The sequence below is a fragment of the Panthera leo genome, chromosome E2 (genome assembly GCF_018350215.1).
Source record: "Panthera leo isolate Ple1 chromosome E2, P.leo_Ple1_pat1.1, whole genome shotgun sequence".
In the NCBI taxonomy this organism is placed as follows: Eukaryota; Metazoa; Chordata; class Mammalia; order Carnivora; family Felidae; genus Panthera; species Panthera leo.
In genome coordinates, this window is record NC_056693.1 from 14049437 (window position 1) to 14076059 (window position 26623).

The 26623-nt window shown below is 52.7% G+C and overlaps 1 protein-coding gene across 2 annotated transcripts; it reads left to right on the forward strand.

Annotated features, from left to right (window-relative positions):
* Window positions 1-744: 744 nt before the first annotated feature.
* NUMBL (NUMB like endocytic adaptor protein) lies at window positions 745-26363 on the forward strand. 2 transcript variants are annotated; one of them, XM_042920028.1, is made up of 10 exons: window positions 745-829; window positions 4050-4134; window positions 5605-5744; window positions 6739-6813; window positions 6902-6976; window positions 8153-8293; window positions 16969-17158; window positions 21377-21682; window positions 24605-24727; window positions 25606-26363. In XM_042920028.1, exons 1-10 carry the CDS (start codon window positions 806-808, stop codon window positions 26244-26246), a joined length of 1800 nt encoding a protein of 599 aa, XP_042775962.1. In that variant the 5' UTR covers window positions 745-805; the 3' UTR covers window positions 26247-26363. The 2 variants fall into 2 exon arrangements, with proteins under 2 accessions (XP_042775962.1, XP_042775963.1); XM_042920029.1 differs by lacking the exon at window positions 745-829 and adding an exon at window positions 1620-1686.
* The last annotated feature ends 260 nt before the right edge of the window (window positions 26364-26623 follow it).

A 26623-nucleotide genomic window follows, 5' to 3' on the forward strand; every position in this document is an offset into this window, starting at 1 on the left:
AATGGGCCGTAATGCCCCTGCCAGCTGCTTTGCCAAACCCACAGGATTGAGTGGGAGCTGGGGTGCAGTGGCGGCCAGAACCGCGCCCAGGTCCCAGCCCCGCGCCCCCGCCCCCAAAGCCGAAGGGCTCCCGCACCAGGATGCCGGGGTCTGTTCATTCCCCCTCCCCTTCCTTGCAAAAAGTGCCTCGTCACCGCTCCTGCCCGCCCCCGCTAGGCTGGAAGAACCGTGGGGTTAGCTGGAAGATTTGGGTATGTGGGGCGGCAAAGAGCTTCCCGAAGCAACTCTTTTGCGGACGTGGAACAGAAGGGGACCGGAGGTCAAGGGTCACGGAGGGGAAGAGAGCCCACGCCAGGATGGGCCTGGGGGGAAGGTCTCTGCGAGGCTCACATGCTGCCTCAACCGGGGACTGGCCAATGGGCGTGGCGGGGCGGTGGCCGCGCTGGAGTAGGCGGGGTCATATCTGCGTGTGGGCGTGGCCTGCCGGCCAGGGGGTGGGGCTTGAGCCGGCCGGGCGCCGGGCCGGGGCGGGGTTTTTTTTGCATATCCCGCAGGCGGCGGGCCAATGGGCGGGGCTGGGGCGGGGAGCCGAGGCAGGAGGGGCGCTCCCCCGCCCCCGGAACGGAATCCTCCTGGGAGCGGAGCAGGCTCGCGCGCGTGCATCCCGCACCATCCCCCGGCCCCCGGCCCCGGCCCGCGTCAGACCGCGCTGCCGCCGCCGCCGCCGCCGCCGCCACAGCAGCATCAGCGCTCGGGGATCCGGGCCCAGCCGGGGCCGCGGGAGGCGGGGGCGCCCGGGCCCTGGATGTCCCGCAGCGCGGCGGCCAGCGTGAGAAGGGCGGGAGAGGGGGGACTCGGGTGGGGGGCGGCGCCGCTGCTGATGTGGCGGAGGGTGGGAGGCGGCCGCGGCGCCCGGATGGAGAGAGGGTGCCAAGACTGGGGAGGGTGGGCCTGGGTGGGGGGTCCAGAACAGGCCCCCACCAAGCCAAAGCTTGAGAAACAGGGGGTCTGGGGCACAGGCCCTCTCTTGCCAAGGCCCTGAAGATAGGGATCTTGGACGTAGACCTGCCCCTCAAAAAAACCAAGGACAGGGGGACAGATTCTAGGTACAACTCCCTGGGCAAGGTTTTGGGGATGGGGTCCAGGACACAACCCCCACATCAAGCCAAGGCCTCCAGGAGGCCATTCCAGACCAGATGCAATCCCTACCCCTCCCTCCCTGAGGTGGTCTCTGAGCACAACAACCCTCTAGGCAAGGTCTTGAGGCTGGGGTCCCTGGGAATGGCTTCCCCACCAAGCCACGGCCTAGGGGGCATCCCAGGCACAGTCTGTACCCAGGCCTCAGAGACACCCTGGGCACAGCATCCCCCCCAATCCTTGGGCGGCGTCCCAGGAATAGACCCTTCTCAAAACAAGGTCCCTGGGCCTGGGACTCCACCCCCCACCTAGCCTGAATAAAATAGGGAAAATTTAGGCAACCCCCAAAGGCTTGGTCAAGGGTCCCTGGGGCTGCCCAGCTGGCTGGGAGTGGCCCCACCCGCAGACAATGCGCCGCCTCCCCCTCCCGGGTATGGCCCCCCAGGCTTCAGGATTCAGGCTGGGGGTGGGGGCGGCTCCCCAGGGACCCAGCACAGCCCTGTCTGTCTGCAGCGTCTGCGGTGACGGTGACGGGCGGCTTTGTGTGTGGTACCTGGGGGGAAGGGGGGAAGCAAGCGACGGGAGGTGGCTAAGAGTGTGACCCGGTGTTTGTGTTACTGTGGGGTGTGTGTGTGTGTGTGTGTGTGTGTGTGTGTGTGTGTGCGCGCGTGTGCTGGAGCTGGTGACTGTGAGGAATCCTGTATGTGTGTCTGCGTGTTGTGCTTGTGGTTGTGTCTCGCAGTGTGAGCGTTTGTGTCTGTTTGTGACCCCAGCATTTGTGCGACTATGTGTGTTTGACAGCTGCTCCTTGTGCAGAACCCTGTCACTTTTTAGTGTGTGTTTGTGTGTGCATGGTTGTGACTGCGTGGTTGTGTCTGTGATTACATCTTTTGTGACCCTGGGTGTGTGCTTTGGTAGCTATAACTGTGTTGTGACGGTGTGTGTGTTGGGCGTGGGGTTGGGCGAGTTTTGTGTGGCTGACAAGCTGTGGGTGGAGTTGGGACTGTGTACATGGAGTTGTGTCTATGACTCTATGTCCATGTGCCACTCTCCCACTGACTTGTGAGTGTTTGTAGTTGTGTCCGTAACTGATTGTATATGTGGGTCACGCATATGTCTGTGTGACACACAAGTCTCCCTGCAATTCTGGGTGTGTGTCTGCCATTGTACATGAAGTCACGTTGTGTGTGGTTGTGTAATGGCACTGTGACTTCTATGACGGGGGTTGTGTGCTCATGGCCACATCTGTGTAACAAGGGTTGTATAAATGACTCCATCTAGCTCTGTGTGTTGATGCTAAGTGACTCTGTGCATTTATAGTTGTGTGTGTGTGTGTGTGTGTGTCCCCATGTGCATGCTGGACTGCCTGGGTTTCAGTCTGCGTGATTTGGTGACTGGGTGACTGTCCTGACTGTGGACGTGGCTCTCTCAGGGACCATGTCTCCTGTGTCAACTCAGCTATAAATGCTGTGCCTGGGTCACTGCATTTCTGAGTTCTCTTTCTTCATCACTGTGTGCTCATGATGTTTGAAGTAGAAATTGTGTGCAGATGTCTCTATGTGTGAGATGTGTGTCTGTCCACACGGGGCTGTGATTGTATGCGACCACATGCTTATCCCTGTGACTTGTGTGTTCGCCTGAAGAGAGACTGTGCGTTTCTCTGTGATGGGGTGACACGGTGGGACGTGGGGTGACTGTATCGAGACCAGGGTACGTGGCTGGGTAATGTGGACACTGATGCCGTGTGGTGCCCACGTGGCCATTTCTGAAATGTGTATGGCTGTGACAACCGGCAGTTGTCTGGCCATCCCTGAGTGTGGCCATCCTTAGGGACGGTTGTCTCTGGTTACCTGCGTGTCTTGAGTGTGCGTGCCTGTGTCTCTAGAAGGCATAGGCCATGGCCGTCGGTGTCTCTGTGTGTGATTGGGTGTGGAAGACCATCCGTGTAAGTGTGGCTCATACCGTGACCGCATGTGTGCCCCCCTGACAGGGTGTGTGTGACTGTGACAGCACGTGACCAAAACGGTGCTTTGGTGTGACCGATACCAGAGGGGCTGGGTACCCGTGTGCCGCTGTGGGCCTGTAGATGATTAAACACACGTGGCTGGATGTGGCTGTGCGTGGCCAAACGTGTGTCAGGTGTGACAGCACTCGTGCCTGTGTGTGACTTGGGCGAATGGGTGCCCTCTGACTGCCGTGATTCTGTGTGCGTGGGTCTGCAACATGAGTGTCTTGGGCGAGGGCCTGAGGAGTCATGACTGTCGTGGGGAGTGCGCTCCTCTGGTGGGGGGGGGCTGTGCCTGGGCCCAGCTCTTTGTATGTGGCTGAGAAGACAGAAGTGACCACATATTTGGTAGCTGATGGGCCCAGATGTTTGTGGCAGTGCCTCGGCAGGCTGGGGCTGGAGATGCGCGTGGACAACGTCCGTGTCTGTGAACGTGGATCTGTGACCAGATGGTTATTGTGGCTGCGACTGTTTATGTGCATCTGTGCGATGCGGTGTGTGTGGCTGTGGTCGTGCCTGTGTATGACCACACGTGGAGAGCTGTGACCAGGTGCCTGGGGCGACTGTAGACATGAGTTGCACGCGTGCATGTGACCGCATGTTTATGTGTAGCCTGGACAGGCGTCTGGAGGTCAAAGCCACTCCCTCCTCACACCGTCCCCTTGCCTCCTGAGACCAGGACATCCCCAACACGTGCCCCCAGAAACACACCTACTCATTCCTAGGCCCTTGCTACCAGGTGGCTGATCTCCTGAGTAACGGTTGCTATGACAACCAGGGCTCTCACCAGGGAGCCTGAGATGGAAGGGGGGGGGGGGGGTTGGCTGTTGTCCAAAGAGGTGGGGAGGTAGGGGACCGAGCCCCAACCCAAGCCAGTGTCTCACCTTCTCCTCCCTTCCTTGGGCAGGGCGGACCCAAGAGGCCTGAGCAGCGTTTGCCCCCAGCCCCCTGTGGGGCCCTGGGGCCCCCCGAAACCTCCAGGACGGAGCCAGGTGAGTGACCAGGTGGGGCCAGGGCAAGGCTGAGCAAGCAGGTGGGTCAGCCTGACACAACCAGAGCAACTGTCCCTTTGCTCCCACCGCAAAGGCTGCAGAGGCGCAATCACACCCATGAGGGGACACCCTCGAATGTCTTCCCCGCACACTCAGTGACCATCAGTCACATCCTCACAAATACCACTCGTGAACACACTCTCACAGACAACAGCCCTGCGTTCTCAACCGCTGCACTCTCGGCCAGGGACAGGATCTCTTGGACAAGCCTCACAGCTGCACACTGCCACAGGTGACCGCCATCGAAGACCACAGCCACGCCCTCAGGCAGACACACGGCTGGGAAGACGACGGTCATGGCCACGCCTTTGAAAGACAACGGCTTCATGCTCGCCCACATCCTCACAGGCACGGCTCCCAGACACACACGGACAACCACTCTCGCACTTAGACCCCCTTCGGCAACAACCTTCAGGGACCTACTCTTCCAGAAACAACCACACCCTTGGACCCAGACCCCCCCCCTCACAGATAGCATTTCCGGACACACACTTTCGCAGACAGCCACTGTCAGACCAGTGTCCTTCTGTATGTTCAGCCTTCAGAAATACACGCTCACAGATAATCTCTGCATGCTTAGATCCAGACAACGTTCAGGAATACACCAGTTACGCGCATACACACACACAGAGTCCCCATCTGCTGGCAGTGTTCTATCCTCGGTGTCCTCTCGGGCTCCTCCTGGGACAGTCCGTATGGCTTATCAGTCAGAGAAGACTGTCTTAGTCAACACAGACTGTCCCCACCTCCGTTGTGGCCACCTCCACTACCGCCCCTTCCCCTGATGGTTACAGGTGCCCACCGCCCCAGGGGCTCCTGCCTTAGACCAGACACAGTTGTCAGAGGAGTGCATCTCAGAGGCACAGAGACGAGCCCCCAGCCTCCACACCCTTGGGTTCTGGACCTCAGTCCCTGGACCTTCTGTGTCCCCCCCCACATCGAACCCAGGCCTCCCACATCCCCCACATCGGACCCGTGCAACACCAGCTCTTGTGCCCTCTGACCGTCTCAGCCCCTGACCTCCTACCCCTAAAACTCCTGGCCTTGTGACCCCTGAGCCCTATGCCTTCTAACCCCCATGCCCTCCAATGTCTCGACTCCCCATTAGTTTGGATCCTCATGCCTCTTGACTGCCACGTCCCCGATCTCCAGACAGCTCAAAGCGGACTCCTGACCCCCATCCCAGACCTCCATGCACCTTTGCCCTGTTTTTCTTCTGAATCCCCACCGCTGACTCTGGCACGCCCCTGCCTTCCCTTGCCCCGTTTTCCAGCGGCCCCTGACCGCTGCCGCTGCATGTTCCCTGAGTGCCACGCCCTCTGACCCAGGGACCCCCTGACCCTGTAACCCAGATCCCGTGTTATCTGACCCTCCCTGCCCTTGACCTGCGTCCCTGTTCTGTGTCACCAGAAGGGGCGGGCACCATGAACAAGTTACGGCAGAGCCTGCGGCGGCGGAAACCAGCCTACGTGCCGGAGGCGTCGCGCCCCCACCAGTGGCAGGCGGACGAGGATGCGGTGCGCAAGGGCACTTGCAGCTTCCCAGTCAGGGTGAGTGGGCGGGGCGCGGGCAGGGGCTGTGTGTATGCGGTCCTGGGGTCCCGGGGTCCCGGGGTCCCGGGGTGCTGGGTGATGTGGCTGAGGCCCTGGCCCAAATGCGAGAGACGACGCATCCCCAAAGAACCCCACAGCCTGGGCCCTTCAAAGTTGGGATTAAAACCCAACACGCATTCTCTTGTACCAGGAAGGTATTACCTGGGGAGCCAGGGGACATTCTTCGTTGAGTCACCCCATCCTCTGGGAGCTCACAATTAACAAAAGGCACCGGAAGGCCACAAAAGCCTGTGGTATTTGCACAGCCCTTTACTGTGAAGTGCTTTTTGGTTTAGACCATCACGACTCTTCAAAATGCACACTGCGCTTCCGTGAGGGAGACAGCAGGATTCAGGTTCAACTCCCAACTTAGTCCCTTGCCTGGCGGGGTGACGACAGCCGATTGTCGTAAACCCTCCGTTTTCTTTTCCCTTCCCCTGGAAGCAGGCATGGAGTGGGTGGGAGTGGGGGGGGGGTCCATTTGGAAGTGTGAGAAACGCTGGGAAGGAAAGAAAGCCAATAAAGGTTGTGTCACTAACCTGCAGCTGTGGGCACTCGAGCTTGATGTCATCGGGAAAATGCTGGGAAATAGAGCCATCCCCCCAATGGGGTAAGGAGGCTGGGGTGAGCGCACCCCAGCTCCCATGGGTCGTTGGCAGACCGGTGCTGAGGCCCGGAGACGCAGACTCTGGCCCCTAGAAGGACGGGAAGTAACATGTTAGGGCCAGGAATAGAGGCAAGATGGGAGTCGGAACTACCCGCTAGCCTCAGTGTCCTCCTCTGTGTATCTGGGATGGGAACAGAGGACCCACCTCGCAGAGTGGCGGCACCGTGAGTTAATATGTGTGATGGGCTAGGGGACATTGGGTGACACGTGGCAGCTGCTCGGGAAACACTAGGCGGTATTGATTACTGTGCTGCTTTCCTGTCCTCCCGTCTCGTCCCCACCAAGTACCTGGGCCACGTGGAAGTGGAGGAGTCCCGGGGGATGCACGTGTGCGAAGACGCTGTGAAGAAGCTGAAGGCGGTGAGTGAGGGCTGGGCCGGGAGGGGGCAGGGCCGCACCGGAAGAGGCAGCCCTGACCAGGCCCTCGCTCCTCCTCCCCCACCCCCAGATGGGCCGGAAGTCCGTGAAGTCTGTCCTTTGGGTGTCGGCCGATGGGCTCCGAGTGGTGGACGACAAGACCAAGGTAGGAGGCTCGTGGGGGGTGGGAGTGGGCCCCAGTGGGCCCCCTCTCCTCACCCTGCTTGAATCGGGGCTCAGGACACCTTCCCACCCACCCCCTTGATGTCCCTCCCTCCCGGACCTTCTAGGCCATGTGCTCCTGCAGCATCTTGGCACTCCTCATGGTCGTAATTCAGGACCGAGTCCTACAGTTACCTGTGAGCTGGCGCAGGTAGTGGGTGTGGAGCCGTCGCCTTCACTCGCATCCCTGATCGCCCACATATCTGCGGGGTGACCCAGAGTGTGAGGTTCAACCCCTCCGTGCTTCAGTTGCCTCATCTGTAAAACGTGGATAAACGTGGCCCCTACCCTTATGTGAGAAGGTGTATGCACGCCGTGTAACTGTCCCTGGGGCAGCATATGTGCTCAGATCAGTGGATGTTAGCTGTTCCGTGTTTATTGTCCATGTTCCCAGCCAGACGGGAGCATCCCGGGGCCCGGACCTGAGCATCTGTTTGCTCACCATCGACTTCCCTGCACAGAGACTGCCCAAGGCAGCACAGGGCAAGAGTCAGGTTACCAACTGAACGGGATGGACACCTTTGCACACGCAGTTCCTTTACCCTGAAAGACTGTTCCCTGCCTTTTTGCCTGGTTAACACTTCCTCCAGGGGCGCCTGGGCGGCTCAGTTGGTTAAGTGTCCGACTTCGGCTCAGGTCATGATCTCGCGGTTCGTGGGTTCGAGCCCTGCGTTGGGCTCTGTGCTGACAGCTCAGAGCCTGGAGCCTGATTTGGATTCTGTGTCTCCCTCTCTCTCTGCCCCTCTCCCGCTTGTGCTCTGTCTGTCTGTCTCTCTCTCTCAAAAATAAATAAAACATTAAAAAAAAATACTTCCTTCAGGAAGCTTTGCCTGGCTCCTCACCAAGCTGTGTCAGGCACCCGCTCCTGACCGCCACAGGTCCCTGCACCTCCCCCACCCCGGCCCTGGCCCCTCGCCTGTGCCTCTGTCTGGTGATGGGCCTGATTCCAACACTAAGCCGGGATCCCCGTGCATGCGAGCAGGGCCCACTGCTGTTTCAATGGGTGCAGGGTCCCCACCCCGTGCGGAACAGGACAGAGAGCAGTCGCTAAGGGGAGTGCTGAATGAGTACATGAAAGATAGTTCAAGTTCCTCTCCTGGTTTCCCTGGCCACCTTCCAGGACCTGCTGGTAGACCAGACCATCGAAAAGGTCTCCTTTTGTGCCCCTGACCGCAACCTGGACAAGGCTTTCTCCTACATCTGCCGTGACGGTACCACCCGCCGATGGATCTGCCACTGTTTCCTGGCACTCAAGGACTCTGTGAGTATCACCGGAGGAAGGATCACTGGGAGGAAGCCAGGCTGAGTCTTGTCTCCCTGGAGTCGGGCCAGTCACTCTCCCCTCCCCTCCCCTCTCCTCTCTGTGCCCTGTGTCCTCACAGCTCCTAACTTAGAGGATTATGGGGAAGCTTGCGTGGGTTAATACCAAGTATTTGGAATGATGGCCGGACATCAGAAGCGCTCGGGGAAACATTAGTTATCGTCCTCCTCATTATCAGTGGTTCTTCATATGTCTCTTACTTTTCTTTTTTACGAGGGTCGTGTGCATATAGTAACATGCACAGGTGGTCCCGGCACAGCTCCGTAAAATTCTTGCTTATGTAAAAACCCCACCCAGGTCAAGTTGTAGAGCGTTTCCTGCCCCCAGCAGGCTCCCTCCGGCCCTTCTCAAAGATACCCCCCCAGGTCCTCCTGCTTCTTTCAACCTTGATTCATTGTGCTTGCAGTTCTTTACATTTGAGGGGGTGAAGGCCCCCTCTGAGAATCTGATGAAAGCCACAAATGGACTGTCTTCTGTGATACAGTCTCACAGTTAGGATTCTGAGGCTCTGACAGAAAACCCCCAGCTGTCAGTCATTTCAGTGAGATAGAAGTTTGTTCCTGTTTCATGTGAAAGACATCCAGAGGCAGGCAGGGCAGGATTGGTGTGCTTCTCTCTGCTCATCAAGGGCTGTGGCCTCCCCTCCATGATCCAAAATGGGTGCACATGCTCCAGCCTTCACATCTTCATTCCAGCCACATGAGGGAGGGAGGCATGAAGAGGGGCACACCCTCTCCTTTTGGGGAGTCACGGGACAATTACATCCCGTTGGACATCCCTGGCTGCAAAAAAAAAAAAAAAAAAAAAAAAAGGTGGAATATATAGTCTTTATTTTGTCCTGTTCCCTGGACCCTGACCTCAGACCCCACCCAACTTGGTAGGAAGGCAGTCTCAGCTGCGTACATTAGCCAGTGTTCAGTGGCTGGCAACAGAAACTAATCTGGCTAACGTAAATCCAGAATAGTGTGATAGGAGGCATCTCACAGAATCGAAGGACAATCAGAGCATTAAGCATCAGAAAGGTCAGGGAGCTGGGCAGCCTGGGGACAGAACGTCAGGGGACAGTTCCTTTCACTGCATTGCTGCAGAAATTAATCCAGCCTCCCAGTGTCGTGGGTTAAAATTCCAACAAGAGGGCATGGGATTGGCCTGGCAATGGATCACTGCCCACCCCTTGGTCAGGGGAGGCTGGAGCACACAGCCTGACATACCCAGTGTTGAGGGGGAGCTCCCCAAAGGGAATCCAGGGTGCTGTTATCAAAAGCAAGAGGAATGGATACTGGGCAAGTAAAACGACATGCGTCCCTCTCAGATTCTAACAGTATCCCCCACAAGGATTCCTTCGTATTTCAGAAATCCCCACTCCAGGAGTTCTGAACCCCCAAAACTAGTTAGTACCCCCAACTTCCTCACTCGTACACACAACTCCAGATCTCAGAACTGGGGGAGAAAGATAAATTTGAGCATGTCAGGATTGATTAGTCAGTACTGATTATGGCTGGCTGGGGGGCTAGCATGGAGATACGAGAAGCCCAGAGCCCATAGCAACTGCTGTTTCTTGGGCATAGTGTACCAGTTGTAGCAGTTATCTGTGGCTGCGTAACAAATTGCCCCAATGTTTAGCGGCAATCAATTATTATCTCTCGGGGGTTTTGTAGGTCAGGAATTTGGACAAGGCTCAGCTGGGTGGGTCCAGAGTCGGTCGTGGCTGTTACAGTCTGGAGCTGTAACACCAGGAGACTGGCCGGACGTCTCCCACTCTTCATGTAGTCTCAGGACCTCTCCAGAAGGTCTCTCCAAGCCTGGAGGCTTCGGGGGGGCTGACTTCTTACACGGTGGCTCAGGGCTCCCAAGTGAGTTAAAGGAGCAAGAGAGCGAGAGCCCAAGCTCGCGCCAGGAGGAAGTGCTGTCGCCTGTGTGGACTTAGTCCTGGAGACCACACGGCATTGCTTCTGTGATATTCTGTTTGTCCAGGCAGTCACAGAGGTCTTCCCAGGCTAAGGGGAGAGAACACAGACTCCACCTCTGATAGGGGAATGATATAATTCTGGAAGAGCGTGTGGTTGCCAGAAACTTGTTGTGGCTATTTTTGGAAAACACACTGCCATGTGGTTCGTGTGGATTCAGTGTCACCCCACCTAGCTGTGGGACGTCGGGCACAAGTGGCTTCCCTCTCTGGGACTCAGTTTCCCCCTCCATAAAACGGAGATAATAGCAGTGGCTGCTGACAGGTGTGTTGGTGAAGCCTGTCTATTATGGTCACACACAGAAAGTGTCAAATAGGGTCCCATCACAAATGTCCAGTAACTAGGAGCGGTTGCTTTCATGTGACAAGTACTTGGGGCACCTGGGGCCGGTCGGTCAGTTAGGTGTTTCGGCTCAGGCCATGATCTCACAGTTCGTGAGTTCCAGCCTCGTGTCAGGCTCAGTGCTGACGGTGCAGAGCCTGCTTGGGATTCTCTCTCTCTTCTCTCTGCCCCTCCCCTGCTTGTGCACTCACTCTCATCCCCCCCCCCCCTCAAAATAAATAAATAAACTTAAAAAAAAGAAAAGACAAGTACTTGAGGGTGAGAATCCAAGCAAGAAAATAGTGTGACCTTGTCTGCAATTGCTTTCCACTCGTGAGCCTCAGATTTTAAGCATTAAGCAATAGGACTCCCAGGATTCCTCAAAGTGATGCTTTATTTTTTGAGGTGCAGTTCACGTAAAATTCACCATTTTAGGGGCGCCTGGGTGGCTCAGTCGGTTAAGCACCCTACCTCGCCTCAGGTCAGGATCTCACGGTTCGTGGCTTCGAGCCCTGCATCAGGCCCTGTGCTGACAGCTCAGAGCCTGGAGCCTGCTTCCGATTCTGTGTCTCCCCCGCTCTCTGCCCCTCCCCTGCTCATGCTCTGTCTCTCTCTCTCTCAAAAACAAATAAACGTTAAAAAAAATTTTTTTTAATTCTTCATTTTAAAGCATACAGTTCAGGGCGCCTGGGTGGCTCAGTCGGTTAAGCGTCCGACTTCAGCTCAGGTCACGATCTCGCGGTTCGTGAGTTTAAGCCCCGCGTCAGGCTCTGTGCTGATGGCTCAGAGCCTGGAGCCTGTTTCAGATTCTGTGTCTCCCTCTCTCTCTGACCCTCCCCTGTTCATGCTCTGTCTCAAAAATAAATAAACGTTAAAAAAAAAAAAATTAAAGCATACAGTTCAATAGCATTTAGTATACACGCAATGCTGTTCACTAATCATCTCTAGTTTCCAGTGTTCTCATCACTCTTTTTTTTTATTTTTATTTATTTATTTATTTATTTATTTATTTATTTTTGCAAGAGAAAGCAGGGAGGGGCAGAGAGAAAAGGAGATAGAATCTGAAGCAGGCTCCACGCTGTCAGCACAGAGCCTGATCCATGAGATCATGACTGAGCCGAAATCAAGAGTCGGATGCCTAACCAACTGAGCCACCCAGGCGCCCCTTATCACTCCTTTTTTTTTTTAATGTTTATTTACTTATTTTGAGAGAGAGAACAAGCTGGGGAGGGGCAGAGAGAGAGAGGGAGAGAGAGAATCCCAAGCAGGCTTTGCGCTGTCAGCGTGGAGCCCAGTGTGGGGCTCAAACCCACAAACCATGAGGTCATGACCTGAGCTGACATCAAGAGTCGGACCCTTAGCCGACCAAGCCTCCCAGGCACCCTTACCATCATTCCTAAAAGGGACCTTATACCCATTAAGCAGTCACTCTCTGTTCCCCACACCCACCTCCCCAAGCCTGGTAACCGCTAGTCTGCTTTCTGTCTCTATGGAGTTATCATACAGCCTGCGGTCTTTTGTGACTGGCTTCTTTCACTTAGCAGAATGTTTTCAGGGTTCATCTGTGTTGTAGCGTGTGTCAGTACTTCCTTTTTCATGGCTGAATAGTATTCCATTGTATGGCTCTATTACAAGTTGTTTTCTCTGTTCATCCATTGATGGATGTTTAGGTTGCTTCTACCTTTCAGATATTGTGAATAATGCTACTGTGGACATTGCTGTGCAAGCATTTGTTTGAATAGCTGTTTTTAATTTTGGGGGGGTCTGTACTTAGAAGCTAGATTGCTAGATCATACAGTAGAGCTACATCTAACTTTTTGAGGAATTGCCGAATTGTTTTCCGCACCATTTTACATCCCCACCAAGCAATGTACAACGGTTCCAATTTCTCCACATCCTAGCCAACACTTATTATTTTCCTTTTTTTTTTTTTAATCATAGCCACCTTAAGTAGGTGTGAAGCGGTATCTCATTGTGGTTTCGATTTGCATTTCCCTGCTGACTAATGATGTTGAGACTCTTTTTATGTGTTTATTGGCCACTCATTTCTCTTCTTTGGAGAAATGTCTATTCTAATCCTTTGTCCATTTTTTTCAACTGTTTGTCTTTTTATTGTTGCGTTGTAAGAAATTTATATATTCTGGATAGTAGATTCTTATCAGTTCTATGATTTGCAAAAATTTTCCTCCATTCTGTGGGTTGTCTTTTTACTTTCTTGGTAGTGTCCTTTAATGTACAAATTGTTTTTAATTTTTTTTTTTTTTTTTGAGAGAGAGAGAGAGGGTGCAAGTGAGCTAGGGGCAGAGAGAGAGAGAGAGAGAGAGAGAGAGAGAGAGAGAGAATCCTAGGAGGGGCAGGGGAAGGCGGGAGAGAGAGAGAGAAGCAGGGTTCACCCAAATTGGGGCTCAAACTCATGAACTGTGATGATATGACCTGAACCGAAGTCAGATGCTTAACACTGAGCCATCCAGGCACCCTAAATTGTTTTTAATTTTTATGAATTCAGCGTATCTATTTTTTCTTTTGTTGTGTGTGTGTTTGGTGTCATAAGAATCCATTGCCAAATCTAAGGTCATGAAGATTTACTCCATGTTTTATTCTAAGACTTTTATAGTTTCAGCTATTACATTTAGGCCTTTGATCTATTTTGAGGTAATTTTGTAAACAGTGTGAGGTAGGAGTCCAACTTAATTTTTTTTCCCTGTGAATATCCATTTGTCTCAACACCATTTGCTAATAGAACTATTCTTTCTCCTTTGAATAGTCTTGGTACCCTCACTGAAAATCAATTGACCATAAATGTGTGGGTCGATATCTGGGCTCTCAATTCTATTTCATTGATGTGTATGTTTATCCTTATGGCGGTATCACATTATTTTGATTACTGTAGCTTTGGAGTACTATTTTATTTTATTTTATCTTATTTTATTTTCAATATATGAAATTTGTTGTCAAATTGGTTTCCATGCAACACCCAGTGCTCATCCCAAAAGGTGCCCTCCTCAATACCCATCGCCCACCCTCCCCTCCCTCCCACCCCCATCAACCCTCAGTTTGTTCTCAGTTTTTAACAGTCTCTTATGCTTTGGCTCTCTCCCACTCTAACCTCTTTTTTTTTTTTTCCTTCCCCTCCCCCATGGGTTTCTGTTAAGTTTCTCAGGATCCACATAAGAGTGAAAACATATGGTATTTGTCTTTCTCTGTATGGCTTATTTGACTTAGCATCACACTCTCCAGTTCCATCCACGTTGCTACAAAAGGCCATATTTCATTCTTTCTCATTGCCACGTAGTACTCCATTGTGTATATAAACCACAATTTCTTGATCCATTCATCAGTTGATGGACATTTAGGCTCTTTCCATAATTTGGCTATTGTTGAGAGTGCTGCTATAAACATTGGGGTACAAGTGCCCCTATGCATCAGTACTCCTGTATCCCTTGGGTAAATTCCTAGCAGTGCTATTGCCGGGTCATAGGGTAGGTCTATTTTTAATTTTCTGAGGAACCTCCACACTGCTTTCCAGAGCGGCTGCACCAATTTGCATTCCCACCAACAGTGCAAGAGGGTTCCCGTTTCTCCACATCCTCTCCAGCATCTATAGTCTCCTGATTTGTTCATTTTGGCCACTCTGACTGGCGTGAGGTGATATCTGAGTGTGGTTTTGATTTGTATTTCCCTGATAAGGAGCGACGTTGAACATCTTTTCATGTGCCTGTGGAGTACTATTTTAAACAAGGAAGTGTGAATGCTTGGGGCACCTGGGTGGCTCAGTCGGTTAAGCGTCAACTTCAGCTCGGGTCATGATCTTGCCGTCCGTGAGTTCGGGCCCCGCGTTGGGCTCTGTGCTGACAGCTCAGAGCCTGGAGCCTGTTTCGGATTCTGTCTCCCTGTCTTTCTGCCCCTCCCCCGCTCACGCTCTGTCTCTCTGTCTCTGAAAAATGAATAAACCTTAAAAAAATTTTTTTTTAAAAACTTCTAAAATTCTTCAAAAAAAAGTGTAAATTATTTTATTTTGTTCTTTTTCAAAATTCCTTTGGCTGCAATTCTGGGTCCTTTGCAATTCCATGTGAATTTTAGGATCAGCTTTGCTGTTTCTGCAAGAGCAGCTTTTCTTATTTCTTCAAGAGTCTATTGGGATTCTGATGGGATTGCATTGAATGTACAGACCACTTTGGAAATACTGCTATATTAACAATATTAAGTTTCCAAATCCATGAACATGGGATGTATTTCCATTCGGTTAGGTCTTCTTTAATTTCTTTTAGTAATGTTTGGTAGTTTTCAGCACACATGTCTTTCACTTCCTTGGTTAAATTTATTCCTAACCATCTTACTGTTTTAGATGCTGTTGTACATGGGATTGTTGTAGCTTCATTTCTGGGTTGTTCACTGCTGGCATATATAGATATAACTGATTTTTGTGTATTGACCTTATATCCTGCAACTTTGCCAAATTCATTTATTACCACTGATAGTTCCTTTGTGGATTCTCTAGGATTTTCTATATATAAGATATGTCATCTGCAAATAGAGATGATGTTACTTCTCCCTTTCCAATTTGGATGCCTTTATTTCTTTTTCTTGTCTAATTACTCTGGCTAGAACTTCCAGTACAGCATTGAAAAGAAGTGATGAAAATGGGCATCCTCATCTTGTTCCTATTCTTATGGAAAAGCTTTCACTCTTTTACCATTGAGTATGATGTTAGCTGTGAGTTCTTCATGAAAATCCTTTATCAGATTGAGGAAGTGCCCTTCTTTTCCAAGTTTGTTGAACTTTGTTTTATCATGAAAGGATGTTAGATTTTGTCAAATGCTTTTTCCCCATTAAGGGAGATGATCATGTGGCTTTTTTCCCTCTTTCTGTTAATGTGTATTGCATTCACTGGTTTCAGAGGTTGAATCAACCTTGCATTCCTGGGATAAATCTCACTTGACCTTGGTGCATAACCTCTTTACTCTGCTGAGGAGTTCAGCATGCTAGTATTTTGTTGAGAACTTCTGTTCCCAAGTTTATCTTTAAAAGGTGGCTGAGGGGCGCCTGGGTGGCTCAGTCGGTTGGGCGGCCGACTTCGGCTCAGGTCATGATCTCGCGGTCCGTGAGTTTGAGCCCCGCGTCGGGCTCTGTGAGCTCTCTCAGCTCAGAGCCTGGAGCCTGTTTTGGATTCTGTGTCTCCCTCTCTCTGACCCTCCCCCATTCATGCTCTGTCTCTCTCTGTCTCAAAAATAAATAAACGTTAAAAAAAATTTAAAAGAATAAATAAATAAATAAATAAATAAATAAATAAAAGGTGGCTGAGCATCTTGGTTAGGAAACAGAAGCTAGGTTGATCTCGTGAGAATCCCAACCCTGCCACTCACTTATAACGGGTGTGTTGACTAAGGCTCAGTTTCTTCATCTGTAAAACAGGCTCATAAGCATGTCCATCTCCTGGCATGATTGTGAAGATTCCAACAAAGGGTGGACAGATTTAAAGTGACACCTATGTGGTGTTTCCCTGTGCTAGGCTCTCGTGCCGGCTTCCAGTGCTATGTGCCTCCTTGCATATATTAGCTCATGTAATTCTTGCAACAACCCTGCTAAGTGAGTGCTGTTAGGGCCCACATTTTACAGACAGGGAGGCTTAGGCACTGAAAGGTAGAGTGGTGTTCTTGAGAACACGCAGTTGGAAAAGTAGGAAGCCAGAATCAGTGTGGCCTTGGAGCCTCTTAAGTATGTACTCAAGAAATGGGCTGTTTTTGTTTTCATTTTTTTTTTTAAGAATTTAACTTTTTTTTTTTAAGTTTATGTATTTATTTATTTTGAGGGAGACAAAGAGAGCACAAGCAGGGGAGGGGCAGAGAGAGAGAGAGGGAAAGAGAGAATCCCAAACAAGCTCCACACCACAAGTACAGAGCCCGACATGGGGCTCGAACTCGCGAAACTGAGATTGTGACCTAAGCGGAAACCAAGAGTCGGACGCTTAACCGTCTGAGCCACCCAGGCGCCCCCACCCCAGGTCATTCTCTTTTGAAGTAAAATTCCCACCCCCACCCCCCAAAGAACGGCCACTCTTTGACTTTTTTTTTTCACGGTAGATGAGTTTTGCTGGTTCTCGAACTTCGCATAAATGGAGCAGGACGGCACTGCTCTCTTGTTTCTGGCTTCTTTCCCTCAGAGCTGTCATTTGTTTCCGTCCCGGTGCAGACGCACACGGAGGCCCCGGGGTGGGGTGGGGGCGCTTGTCCAGGATCACCCGACACCCAGCCGCGGGGAACCCAGGGCGTCTGGCGTCCGGCCTGCACAGCACAGCGTCTCTAAGCCCGCGCGGATCTCCACCCACAGGGCGAGAGGCTGAGCCACGCGGTGGGCTGTGCCTTTGCCGCCTGCCTGGAGCGGAAACAGCGGCGGGAGAAGGAATGCGGGGTGACGGCCGCCTTCGATGCCAGCCGCACCAGCTTCGCCCGCGAGGGCTCCTTCCGCCTGTCGGGCGGCGGGCGGCCCGCTGAGCGAGAGGCCCCCGAGAAAAAGAAAGGTGGGTGCAGCGCAGAGGGCAGGGCTGGGCACAGAGTGGGCCCCGGGGGTGGGGGGGTGGGGGTTGGGGGGGGGATGGGGGCTGGGGATCCGGTGTCGCTGCGGAGAGCTGCAGAGGTACCGGGACTCTGCAGTTTACAAAGCAGAGCACCAACCACAAAGTTTGGTTCCAGTTTATAAAGCTCACTTGGGTTTAAGGAGTTCTTTGGGCAGTGTGCTGCAGGCCACAAATCACAGCAGAGCTCCCGGCGCTTCATTATGAGGCATTTCAAACTGTGTATCCGGGCCGGCTAATGGGTTATGAAGTCAGCTTGGTGGATTGTGGCTTGCGCTGAAAAAAAAAAAAAAAAAAAAAAAAGAAAGAAATAGAAAATAACAGATTAGCTGAATGTAGTAAGGGTAAGTGTAGTTGAATGATACTTTTATCTCAGTATATATATTTGCTTGTGTGTGTGTGTGTGTGTGTGTGTGTGTGTAACAGGTTACCGTGCAAAAGGTATTTCTTGCTCTGGGTTGCCATCAAAAGGGTTTAAGAAAATACCTGGTAAGGGGCACCTGGGTGGCTCAGCTGGTTACGTCGGACTTCAGCTCAGGTCGTGATATCTCAGCCTGTGGGTTGGAGCCCCACGTTGGGCTCTGTGCTGACAGCTCAGAGCCTGGAGCCCGCTTCGGATTCTGTGTCTCCCTCTCTCTTGGTCCCTCCCCTGCTCATGCTCTGTCTCTCTCTCCCTCTCAAAAATAAACACACACACACACACACACACACACACAAAGAAAAAAGAAAACACCTGGTAAACTCTAACATTGTACGTAAGTGGCAAATACTTCGTAAGTTCTAAAACTGTGTTCTTTTTTTTTTTTAATTAATTAATTTTTTTTGACAGAGCACGAATGTGCCCACCTGCATGTTGGGGCGGGGGTGGCAGGAAGAGGGGCAGGTGGAGAGGAAGAGAGAGAATCTTAAGCAGGCCCCACACCCAGCGCAGAACCCGATGGGGGGCTTGAGCTCATGAATGTGAGATCATGGCCTGAATCGAAATCAAGAGTCAGATGCCTAACTGACTGAACTGCCAGGTGCCCCTGAAACAGTATGTTTTTTTTAAAATATAAGCATACTGTGTTCTGAGTCACAGTGTAATTTTAAGTTTATGTATGTATTTTGAGAGAGAGAGAGCTGTAGGGGAGAGTAGGGGCAGAGAGAGAGGGTGAGAGAATCCCAAGCAGGCCTCACGCCGTCAAGCACAAAGCCTGACATGGGGCTCCACAAACTGTGGAGATCATGACCTGAGCTGAAACCAAGAGTCAGTCTGTCATTTGACTGACTGAGCCACCCAGGTGCCCCCACCCCCAGTTGTGTGTGTGTGTGTGTGTGTGTGTGTGTGTGTGTGTGTGGATTCTAGTTTTTTAATTTTTGGAAAACACTGCTTAGAATTCATAAAGAACTGGGGCCCCCGGGTGGCTCAGTCGGTTAGGCATTCAACTCCTGATTTCGGCTCAGGTCACGATCTCAAGTCTGTGAGAATGAGCCCCTCGTTGGGCTCCATGCTGATCATGGAGCCTGCTTAAGATCCTCTCTCTTTCTCTCTAAAAAAAAAAAAAAAAAAAGAATTTACAAAGAACTTACCATGGGGAACTGACCCAGATTAAAGGAGACTAAAGAGATTTGACAAGTAGTAATAAACACAAGGTATGGTGACCCTGAACGCTGAACTGGATTTTGGATTATCTGTGTCTATAAGGGACATGATTTTTTTAAATTTTTTTTAATGTTTATTTATTTTTGAGAGAGAGAAGAGACAGAGACAGTGCAAGAGGGGCAGAGAGAGAGAGAGGGGGAGACACAGAACTCAAAGCAGGCTCCAGGCCCCAAGCTGTCAGCACAGAGCCTCATATGGGGCTCGAACTCATGAACCGTGAGATCATGACCTGAACTGAAGTCGGATGCTTAACCAACTGAGCCACCCAGGTGCCCCCAAAATTAAAATATTTTTAACTAAAATAATAATAATAATAAAATATTTCTAACTAAAGAGCTAGGAAAACAGAACTTTTTATTACTTAGAATATTAGAGTGTACAAAGTATGTTTCTTTTTTTTTTTAATGTTTATTTATTTTGAGAGAGAGAGAGCAAGGGAGCAGGGGAGGGGCAGAGAGAGAGGGAGAGACAATCCCAAGCAGGCTCCATGCTGACAGCCTGGGGCTCAGTCCCACAAACGGTGAGATCATGACCTGAGCTGAAATCAGAGTCGGAGGCTTAACCAACTGAGCCACATGGGTGTCCCCAGAGTATGTTTCTATTTATAAATAACATGACCATTTGCAAACCTCTTGACAATTTACAAAGCTCTTCACAGCTTACAAAGTATTTTACAGTTTACATCATCTATTTTTTTTAATATTTATTTTTGAGAGAGAGACAGAGACAGAGAGCGAGCCAGGGAGGGGCAGAGAGAGACACACACACAGAATCCAAAGCAGGTCCAGCCTCGGAGCTGTCCGCACGGAGACTGACATGGGCTCAAACTCACGAACTGTGAGATCACAACCTGAGCTGAAGTCCAGTGCTTAACCGACTGAGCCACCCGGGTGCCCCTTCATCATCTATTTGAATTTGTAAAGTATTTTACCATTCACAAAGCAGATACAAAATGAAGTTAACAGAGGGCCTGATCCAGTATATGATGTCTTATATTGTTTACAAATGAACGCACTGGGTACACAGTCCTTCACGGTTCACAGGTATTTCTTTACTGTTTCTAGAGGCTATTGGAATTTACAAAACATGTCATTCGCTTTAGAGTTTGCAAGCGGTTTTACTGTTTCCAAAGGATGTTATGGTTTCCAGGTACTTTGCATTATAGAAAGCACTTTACAGCTTGCACAGCAAAATGAGAGTTCACGAAGTATGATATGATTTGCTGAACACATCACCCAGCATTTTGCTGTAGATGCCCCGATTTACAGTCTCAAGGCACCTCACTTGCCCTTTGACAAAGAGCTCTTTCCAATTTAGGAGTTGCGAACCAGTGCATTTTTCACAGTGTTGTTTACCAAGCTTTTGTCAGATTCTAAAGCACTGAACATTCGCTGCCTCAACTGACCCTCTCAGGAGGCCTCAGGAGGGCAGTATTAGGGGTGGTTACCCCAGGTTTAGTCGGGGAAACTGGGGCTCGAAAGGGAGGGGGCTTCCTGAGATCCCCCAGTAAGGTGGGGACAGAGGTGATTTCCTGGTTCCAACCTGCCCCACGTGGTTCAAGCTGCCCCCAGCCAGGCCTGGGTGAGAGCCTCACCGCTTCCACCTGGAAGATGGGAGAAGCAGTGCTGGGTGACCTCCCTACCTCTCTGGGCCTGAGTTTAGTCTCCGATTTGGGCTGCAGCTCGGGTGAGGCCCTGATTGGAGGATGGGTGTCTATTTGTGTTTTGACAGGGCTTGGGCGGGGGGAGGGTCCCTGCCTCTGAAGATCCCACCTTGTACTAGGTGGGGAGACCAGGTACCCCCAGAGGACAGAGGGCAGTCCCAGAGTGGACAGGATGGAACAAGCTGGGTCTAGAACAGTAGGTAGCAACGGGTGGGAGGGGCGAAATAGTTGAGGTGGGAAGAATGGTAGGAAACAGAAAAGACAGAATGACAGGAAGACGGCGTGATGTGGAGAGAGCAGGCCAGAGGGAGAGACAGGTTAGGGCACTTGTCTGGGACACCGACTCTGGGGTCAGCCTGTCCCTTCCTAGCACTGTGGCTTGGGCAAAGTCACGTACCATTGCGAGGCCTCAGTCTCCACATCTGTAAAATGGGGATAGCGGTCATATCGACCTCATTGGGTAGCTGTGAGGCTCGAATCACTGACTGCTTGCAAGCATTTGGAACAATGCCTGATACATTCATTATGCACCAAATAAGCGTTCGTTAAATTAATCAGAAAGGGAGACAGAAGGTCTCAGAGAGAAAAACAGAAGAAGCAGCAGAGAAAGCCAGATTGGGGGCAGAAACTAGCGACACAGAAGGTTGGGCTGGAGGAGGACTCCCGAGAGCCTCCTGGGGCAGGCGGTATTGGCTTGGTGAAGATGAGAGGCATTTCAGGGCTCTTACCAGCCTGTCGCGAGGAGAGGACACATTGGGTGAGGAAGGCAGCACTGGAGGACGATCAAGGGGGCCGGGTGGGAGAGGAGCAAATGCCCCGGTGGGGTATCTAACCGCCTGTCCCCCCGCCTTGTCTCCAGCAGAGGCAGCAGCTGCCCCATCTGCGGCTCCTGGCCCTGCCCAGCCTGGGCATGTGTCCCCGACGCCGGCCACCACATCCCCTGGGGAGAAGGGTGAGGCGGGCACCCCGGTGGCTGCAGGCACCAGTGCAGCTGCCATCCCCCGACGCCACGCCCCCCTGGAGCAGCTGGTTCGCCAGGGTTCCTTCCGCGGGTTCCCAGCACTCAGCCAGAAGAACTCACCTTTCAAACGGCAGCTGAGCCTACGGCTGAATGAGCTGCCGTCCACACTGCAGCGCCGCACTGACTTCCAGGTGAAGGGCACAGGTGAGCCCGTGTCTCAGTGGGAAGAACATCAGGATCAATACCATACCACCCTCTGTAGGAGGCAACAGATAGAGAAGAGGTGGATGCACCTTGATTGATTAGCACTGTCTGCCACGGGAAAGGAAAGAGGGGTGGAACACGTCATGGTTGATTAGCAGTGTCGGCCACCATGGGGGGAGGGGGTAGTGCAAATATGATCGATTAGCAGTGTCTACTAATGGCAAGGAAAAGCAGAAGGATGGCATAAGCCATGATCAATTAGTAATGTTTGCTCTAGGTACGGAACCGAGAGGTACCTCACACATGCACGCATCATGATTGATTAGCAAAGCCTGCCATGGGCTCCGGGGGAGAAGAAAGCTGCCTAGACGCCCCTTTTTGCTCAGGAGGAGACTGAGACTCCATAAGCTAATGCTCCCTCCAAGCATTTGGCCAGAGAGACATGAGATCTGACTAGGTGAAGGATACAGGCTCAGGGTAAGGGAGGATTGTGATGGGTTAATGGCGTCCGCCCAGGGCAGGGAGAATAGAGTGATGGCATATGTCATGATCTCCTTACAGTGCCTGCCATGAGCAAGAAAAAGGAGCGAGGCGATACACCATGTGATTGATTAGTGAAGGTTGCCATGGATAAGGGAGAAGAGAGAGCAGAAGTTCTGTTGTGCCCAAGGAGAGGTTCCCAGAATTTGGCCAGTGGAGACATGAGGTGAAGGGCACATGTGAGCACGGGGATCAGGGGTCACGGAGCATAGTGATGGATTTGTGATGTCGCTGGTCGGCAGAGGATCAGGCAGAAGCAGCACCCCCATCTTCCAGGGACAGTGCTGAGGGAAGCGGTGACACGTCATCATCTATTAGCAGTGCCTGCCCTGGGCAGTGATAGGAGAGGCAGTATAGCTGTTCTGTTTTTCTTGGAAGGAAGATGGAGTTACAAGGACCCAGCATTTGGCCAGTAGAACCATGAGGTTTGGCCAGGTGAGGGGGACGGTGAGCAAAGAGGTGAGTGGGAAAAACGCGTCGTGCTTGATTACTAATGTCTGCCATGGGCCAGGAATAGGAGAGAGGTGGCAAGTGTCATGTTCTCAAAGCAATGTCTGCCACGAGAGAGGGGGAAGAGAGGTGGCATGGTGCCATGTTCTGCCCCAGGGAGGTGGGCAAGCGGGCTGCCTCTCCTCCCAGCTGTTGGTGAAGTCACGTGGTCTGGCCCGCTTTCCTGCTTCCATATGCCAGATCGGAGACACCCACCTCTCGTGGCCTCGGGGACTGGCGTGGGAGGCGTTGATCTGCGTCCAGAAGGCTGGGCTGCTCGCAAAGGTGACTGCTGAGCAGATGCCAGTGCTTGCCGAGACTGACGCACACGCACTCTGTGTCCCGCCGTGTCCCTCGGCCTTCACACAGCCTCGCATTTGCTGTCCTCATGCACCCTGCCATGACGCACCCCCCAGGCCTGTCACACACGCTCCCTGAGAGGTGGCAGGCTCCCCAGGCTTCAGGTGGAAGCTTCACGCGCCCGTAGCCAGTCGCACACTTGCTCGGATGTGACCTGCCCCCCCGGAATTTTCAGATTCACACAAGTCACTCTGCCGCAGGTGCCACACACAGAAGTCACACGCTCAATGTGACTCAAAAGTCACACCCCCTCTTGGGTGTCACAGAACCAGATGTTTCCATTAACACACACTTAGGCACGTGTCCAGATACCCCACGCAGATCGGCGCACACTCACAAACCACACACCCGGATTCGCACACACGTGGAAGTCGCACCTGCAGATTCACGCACGCTTGCAAACACATTCATACGTCACACGCGGCTGCCTGGAGTGGCTCACGCTTGGGAATCACAGGACGCCACACGCCTGGATCTCGGTCACAGATGAGATTCTGAGATGCCAGGCCCTCAGAAGCTGCACACCTATTTGGACTACAGTCATCATAGACTTGACCTAGAAACCACACACCCTCCCACCTGGGCACGCCCCTGTCACACCTGCTAAGTCCTCCAGCCCATTTCTTTCTGATGCTCAGTGGGGCATCGCATGTGCTCCCTTGGAGACGACCACTTGCTGAGATGTCACAGGCTCTTGTCCCACCACACTGGCGTTTCTCTTGTCTATTTGGATGGCACTTTTTTTCATCCCAAGCTCTCATGAGGCCACCGCACCTGTTCAGTGTCCCCTGTCTTGCTGGCACAGGTGCATCTCTAGCTTCATGATGTGTGTAATAGGCCAGGCCAGGTATGGTGGACAGGGCCCCCCCCCTTCTCCACCCAAAGGAGGACGAATGATCCCCAGCCACCGCACAACAGGGTGGCCAACGTTCATCCTGACTCATCAGAGCTCTTGCCATGTATGTGGTCGGATGTATTTTTTAATTAATATATATTGTCGAACATTTAAAATATTTCTCCTGATTTGTAGCTACACACAGATTTTTTTTAATGTTTATTTTTGAGAGAGAGAGAGAGAGCACGTGCACGCACACGAGTGGGGGAAGGGGGCAGAGAGAGAGGGGGACAGAAGATCTAAAGCCTGCTCTGTGCTGACAGCAGAGAGCCCCACACGGGGCTCAAACTCATGAACCACAGGATCGTGAACTGAGCCGAGGTCAGATGCTCAACGGACTGAACCACCCAGGTGCCCCACTATACACAGATCATGATGTCCTCCTTGGTTTGGGACCCCAACCACCAAAATGTCACGTACCGCGCTTGGCTGTCGTACCACTCAGATGTCACGCACACATAAGCACGGAGTTAGCACTTTCATGGCCCCGGCCATTGGTTACTGCAGAGTAGACCCACGACCTACATACCTTGTGAGGGAAAGGACCCCAGGTGGTGAGAGAGGGCCACCTAAGGGCACGGGGTCAAGGGTAGGGCCTGGGCCTCTTCTCTGACCTCCACCCTTCCCTGACTTCCCAGTGCCTGAGATGGAGCCCCCTGGAGCCAGTGACAGCGACGGCATCAATGCTCTGTGCACACAGATCAGCTCGTCTTTCGCCAGTGCTGGAGCACCGGCACCCGGGCCACCACCAGCCTCAGCAGGTAAACTCTGCCCCTCCCTGCAGTGCCCCCCTGCAGTGCCCCCCTACAGCCCCCCTGCTCCACTCAGGGAGTACCTCAGACACTCCAGGAACCTTGGAATCCCACGGGCTTAGAACCACGGATCATCTAAAGGCTATGGGACCGTCCTGGCACCGTGGCATCAGTTTAGAGCCTTGGATCGTCTTAGAATCACAGGGTCTTCTCAGAGCCATGGGCTCATCCTAGAACCATGAGATAACATTAGAATCATGGGGGGCCACTTCAAACCACGGGATCAATTTTAAACTTTCCTGTCCTAGAACCATAAAATTGAGACACCTACAGCCTCAGAATCACAGGATATTAGAGTGTCCAGTTCTGGAACCATGAAACCTTGGCATGACCTTAGAGCCATGGGCTTGTTCTAGAACCATGGAAGCACTTGGACCTGCACTATCGATTTAGATCTCTAGAATCTTAGAAAACACAAGCTTAAAACCATTGAACCTCACTCACTAGGTGAGACCTGTCCATGCAGTCTTCAAATCTTAGCCTCCTAAAACAATACATTGTCAAAATACCAGAATGAACGGTGGTATTAAAAATCTTTAATAATGGGTTTGGCACTGACCAATCAGAAGGGAAGCTGGGCTGGGGCCTGTCAGTCTTGCCTGTGCTTTTCCATCTTAGGGCCTTAGAATCTCAGAACTGTACTTTCTTAGCACTTCAGAACCATGCCCTGGTCCAGGATGGTTAAGCCACTTGCCCCAAAGTCAACACAGCTAGTGAGGAGCAGAACTCGATTCAAGGCACGCAGCCTGGCTGCAGACTCTGATCCCCAGGCTCGGGTTCTCTTGGCTGCCGCCCATGCCCCTCAACTGCCCGTTTCCTCCCTCTAGGGACTTCTGCCTGGGGTGAGTCCCCCGTGCCCCCTGCAGCGGCCTTCCAGCCTGGGCACAAGCGAACCCCTTCGGAGGCCGAGAGGTGGCTAGAGGAGGTGTCCCAGGTGGCCAAAGCTCAGCAGCAGCAGCAGCAGCAGCAGCAGCAGCAACAGCAAGCGGCCTCAGTGCCCCCTGTGGCCCCTGCCCTGCAGCCCTTTCCCGCCCCCGTGGGGCCCTTCGACGCTACACCTGCACAGGTGGCCGTGTTCCTGCCGCCCCCACACATGCAGCCCCCTTTTGTGCCCGCCTACCCGGGCCTGGGCTACCCGCCCATGCCCCGGGTGCCCGTGGTGGGCATCACACCCTCACAGATGGTGGCCAATGCCTTCTGCTCAGCCGCCCAGCTCCAGCCCCAGCCAGCCACCCTGCTCGGGAAAGCTGGGGCCTTCCCACCCCCGGCCATGCCCACTGCCCCGGGGGGCCAGGTCCGCCCACGCCCCAATGGGGCACCCTGGCCCCCAGAGCCAGCACCTGCCCCGGCCCCCGAATTGGACCCCTTTGAGGCTCAGTGGGCAGCGTTAGAAGGCAAACCTGCTGTAGAGAAGCCTTCCAACCCCTTCTCGGGCGACCTGCAGAAGACTTTCGAGATTGAACTGTAGCCCGAGCTGCCCTGCCCACCCCAGCATCTCCAGGTGCCCACACCTGGGAATGGAGGCCCAACCTCTCCCTAGTCCCGCTCCCTGGGGCTACGCCCCACCCCCCAACACCCCTTCTAACCGCCCCCCCCCCCCCCGGAACCACCCCCCACAACCACTACAGAACAGACATTGTAACGCCCAGGTTGTGACAGGATGGGATTCAGGGACGGACCAGCCTGGCTAAGGGACCCATTTCACTGCCAGACTTAGGCTGGTGGTGCCCTTCCCCCCTTCCCCCAAACCCCAGACACAGCGGGATGGCCACCGTCCCACTGAGTGCCCTCGGTTCAAGCTACATCTCCCAGTTTCTGTTGTTGACCTTCGACCTTTCAGTGTTG

What these genes read in the sequence shown, in the direction of transcription:
- NUMBL (XM_042920028.1), top strand. Translation starts at nt 806, where the DNA reads ATGTCCCGCAGCGCGGCGGCCAGC. An exon ending in TCCTGGCACTCAAGGACTCT is followed by an intron (nt 8,294 to 16,968) that starts GTGAGTATCACC and finishes CTCCACCCACAG; the next exon opens with GGCGAGAGGCTGAGCCACGC. An exon ending in CTTCCAGGTGAAGGGCACAG is followed by an intron (nt 21,683 to 24,604) that starts GTGAGCCCGTGT and finishes CTGACTTCCCAG; the next exon opens with TGCCTGAGATGGAGCCCCCT.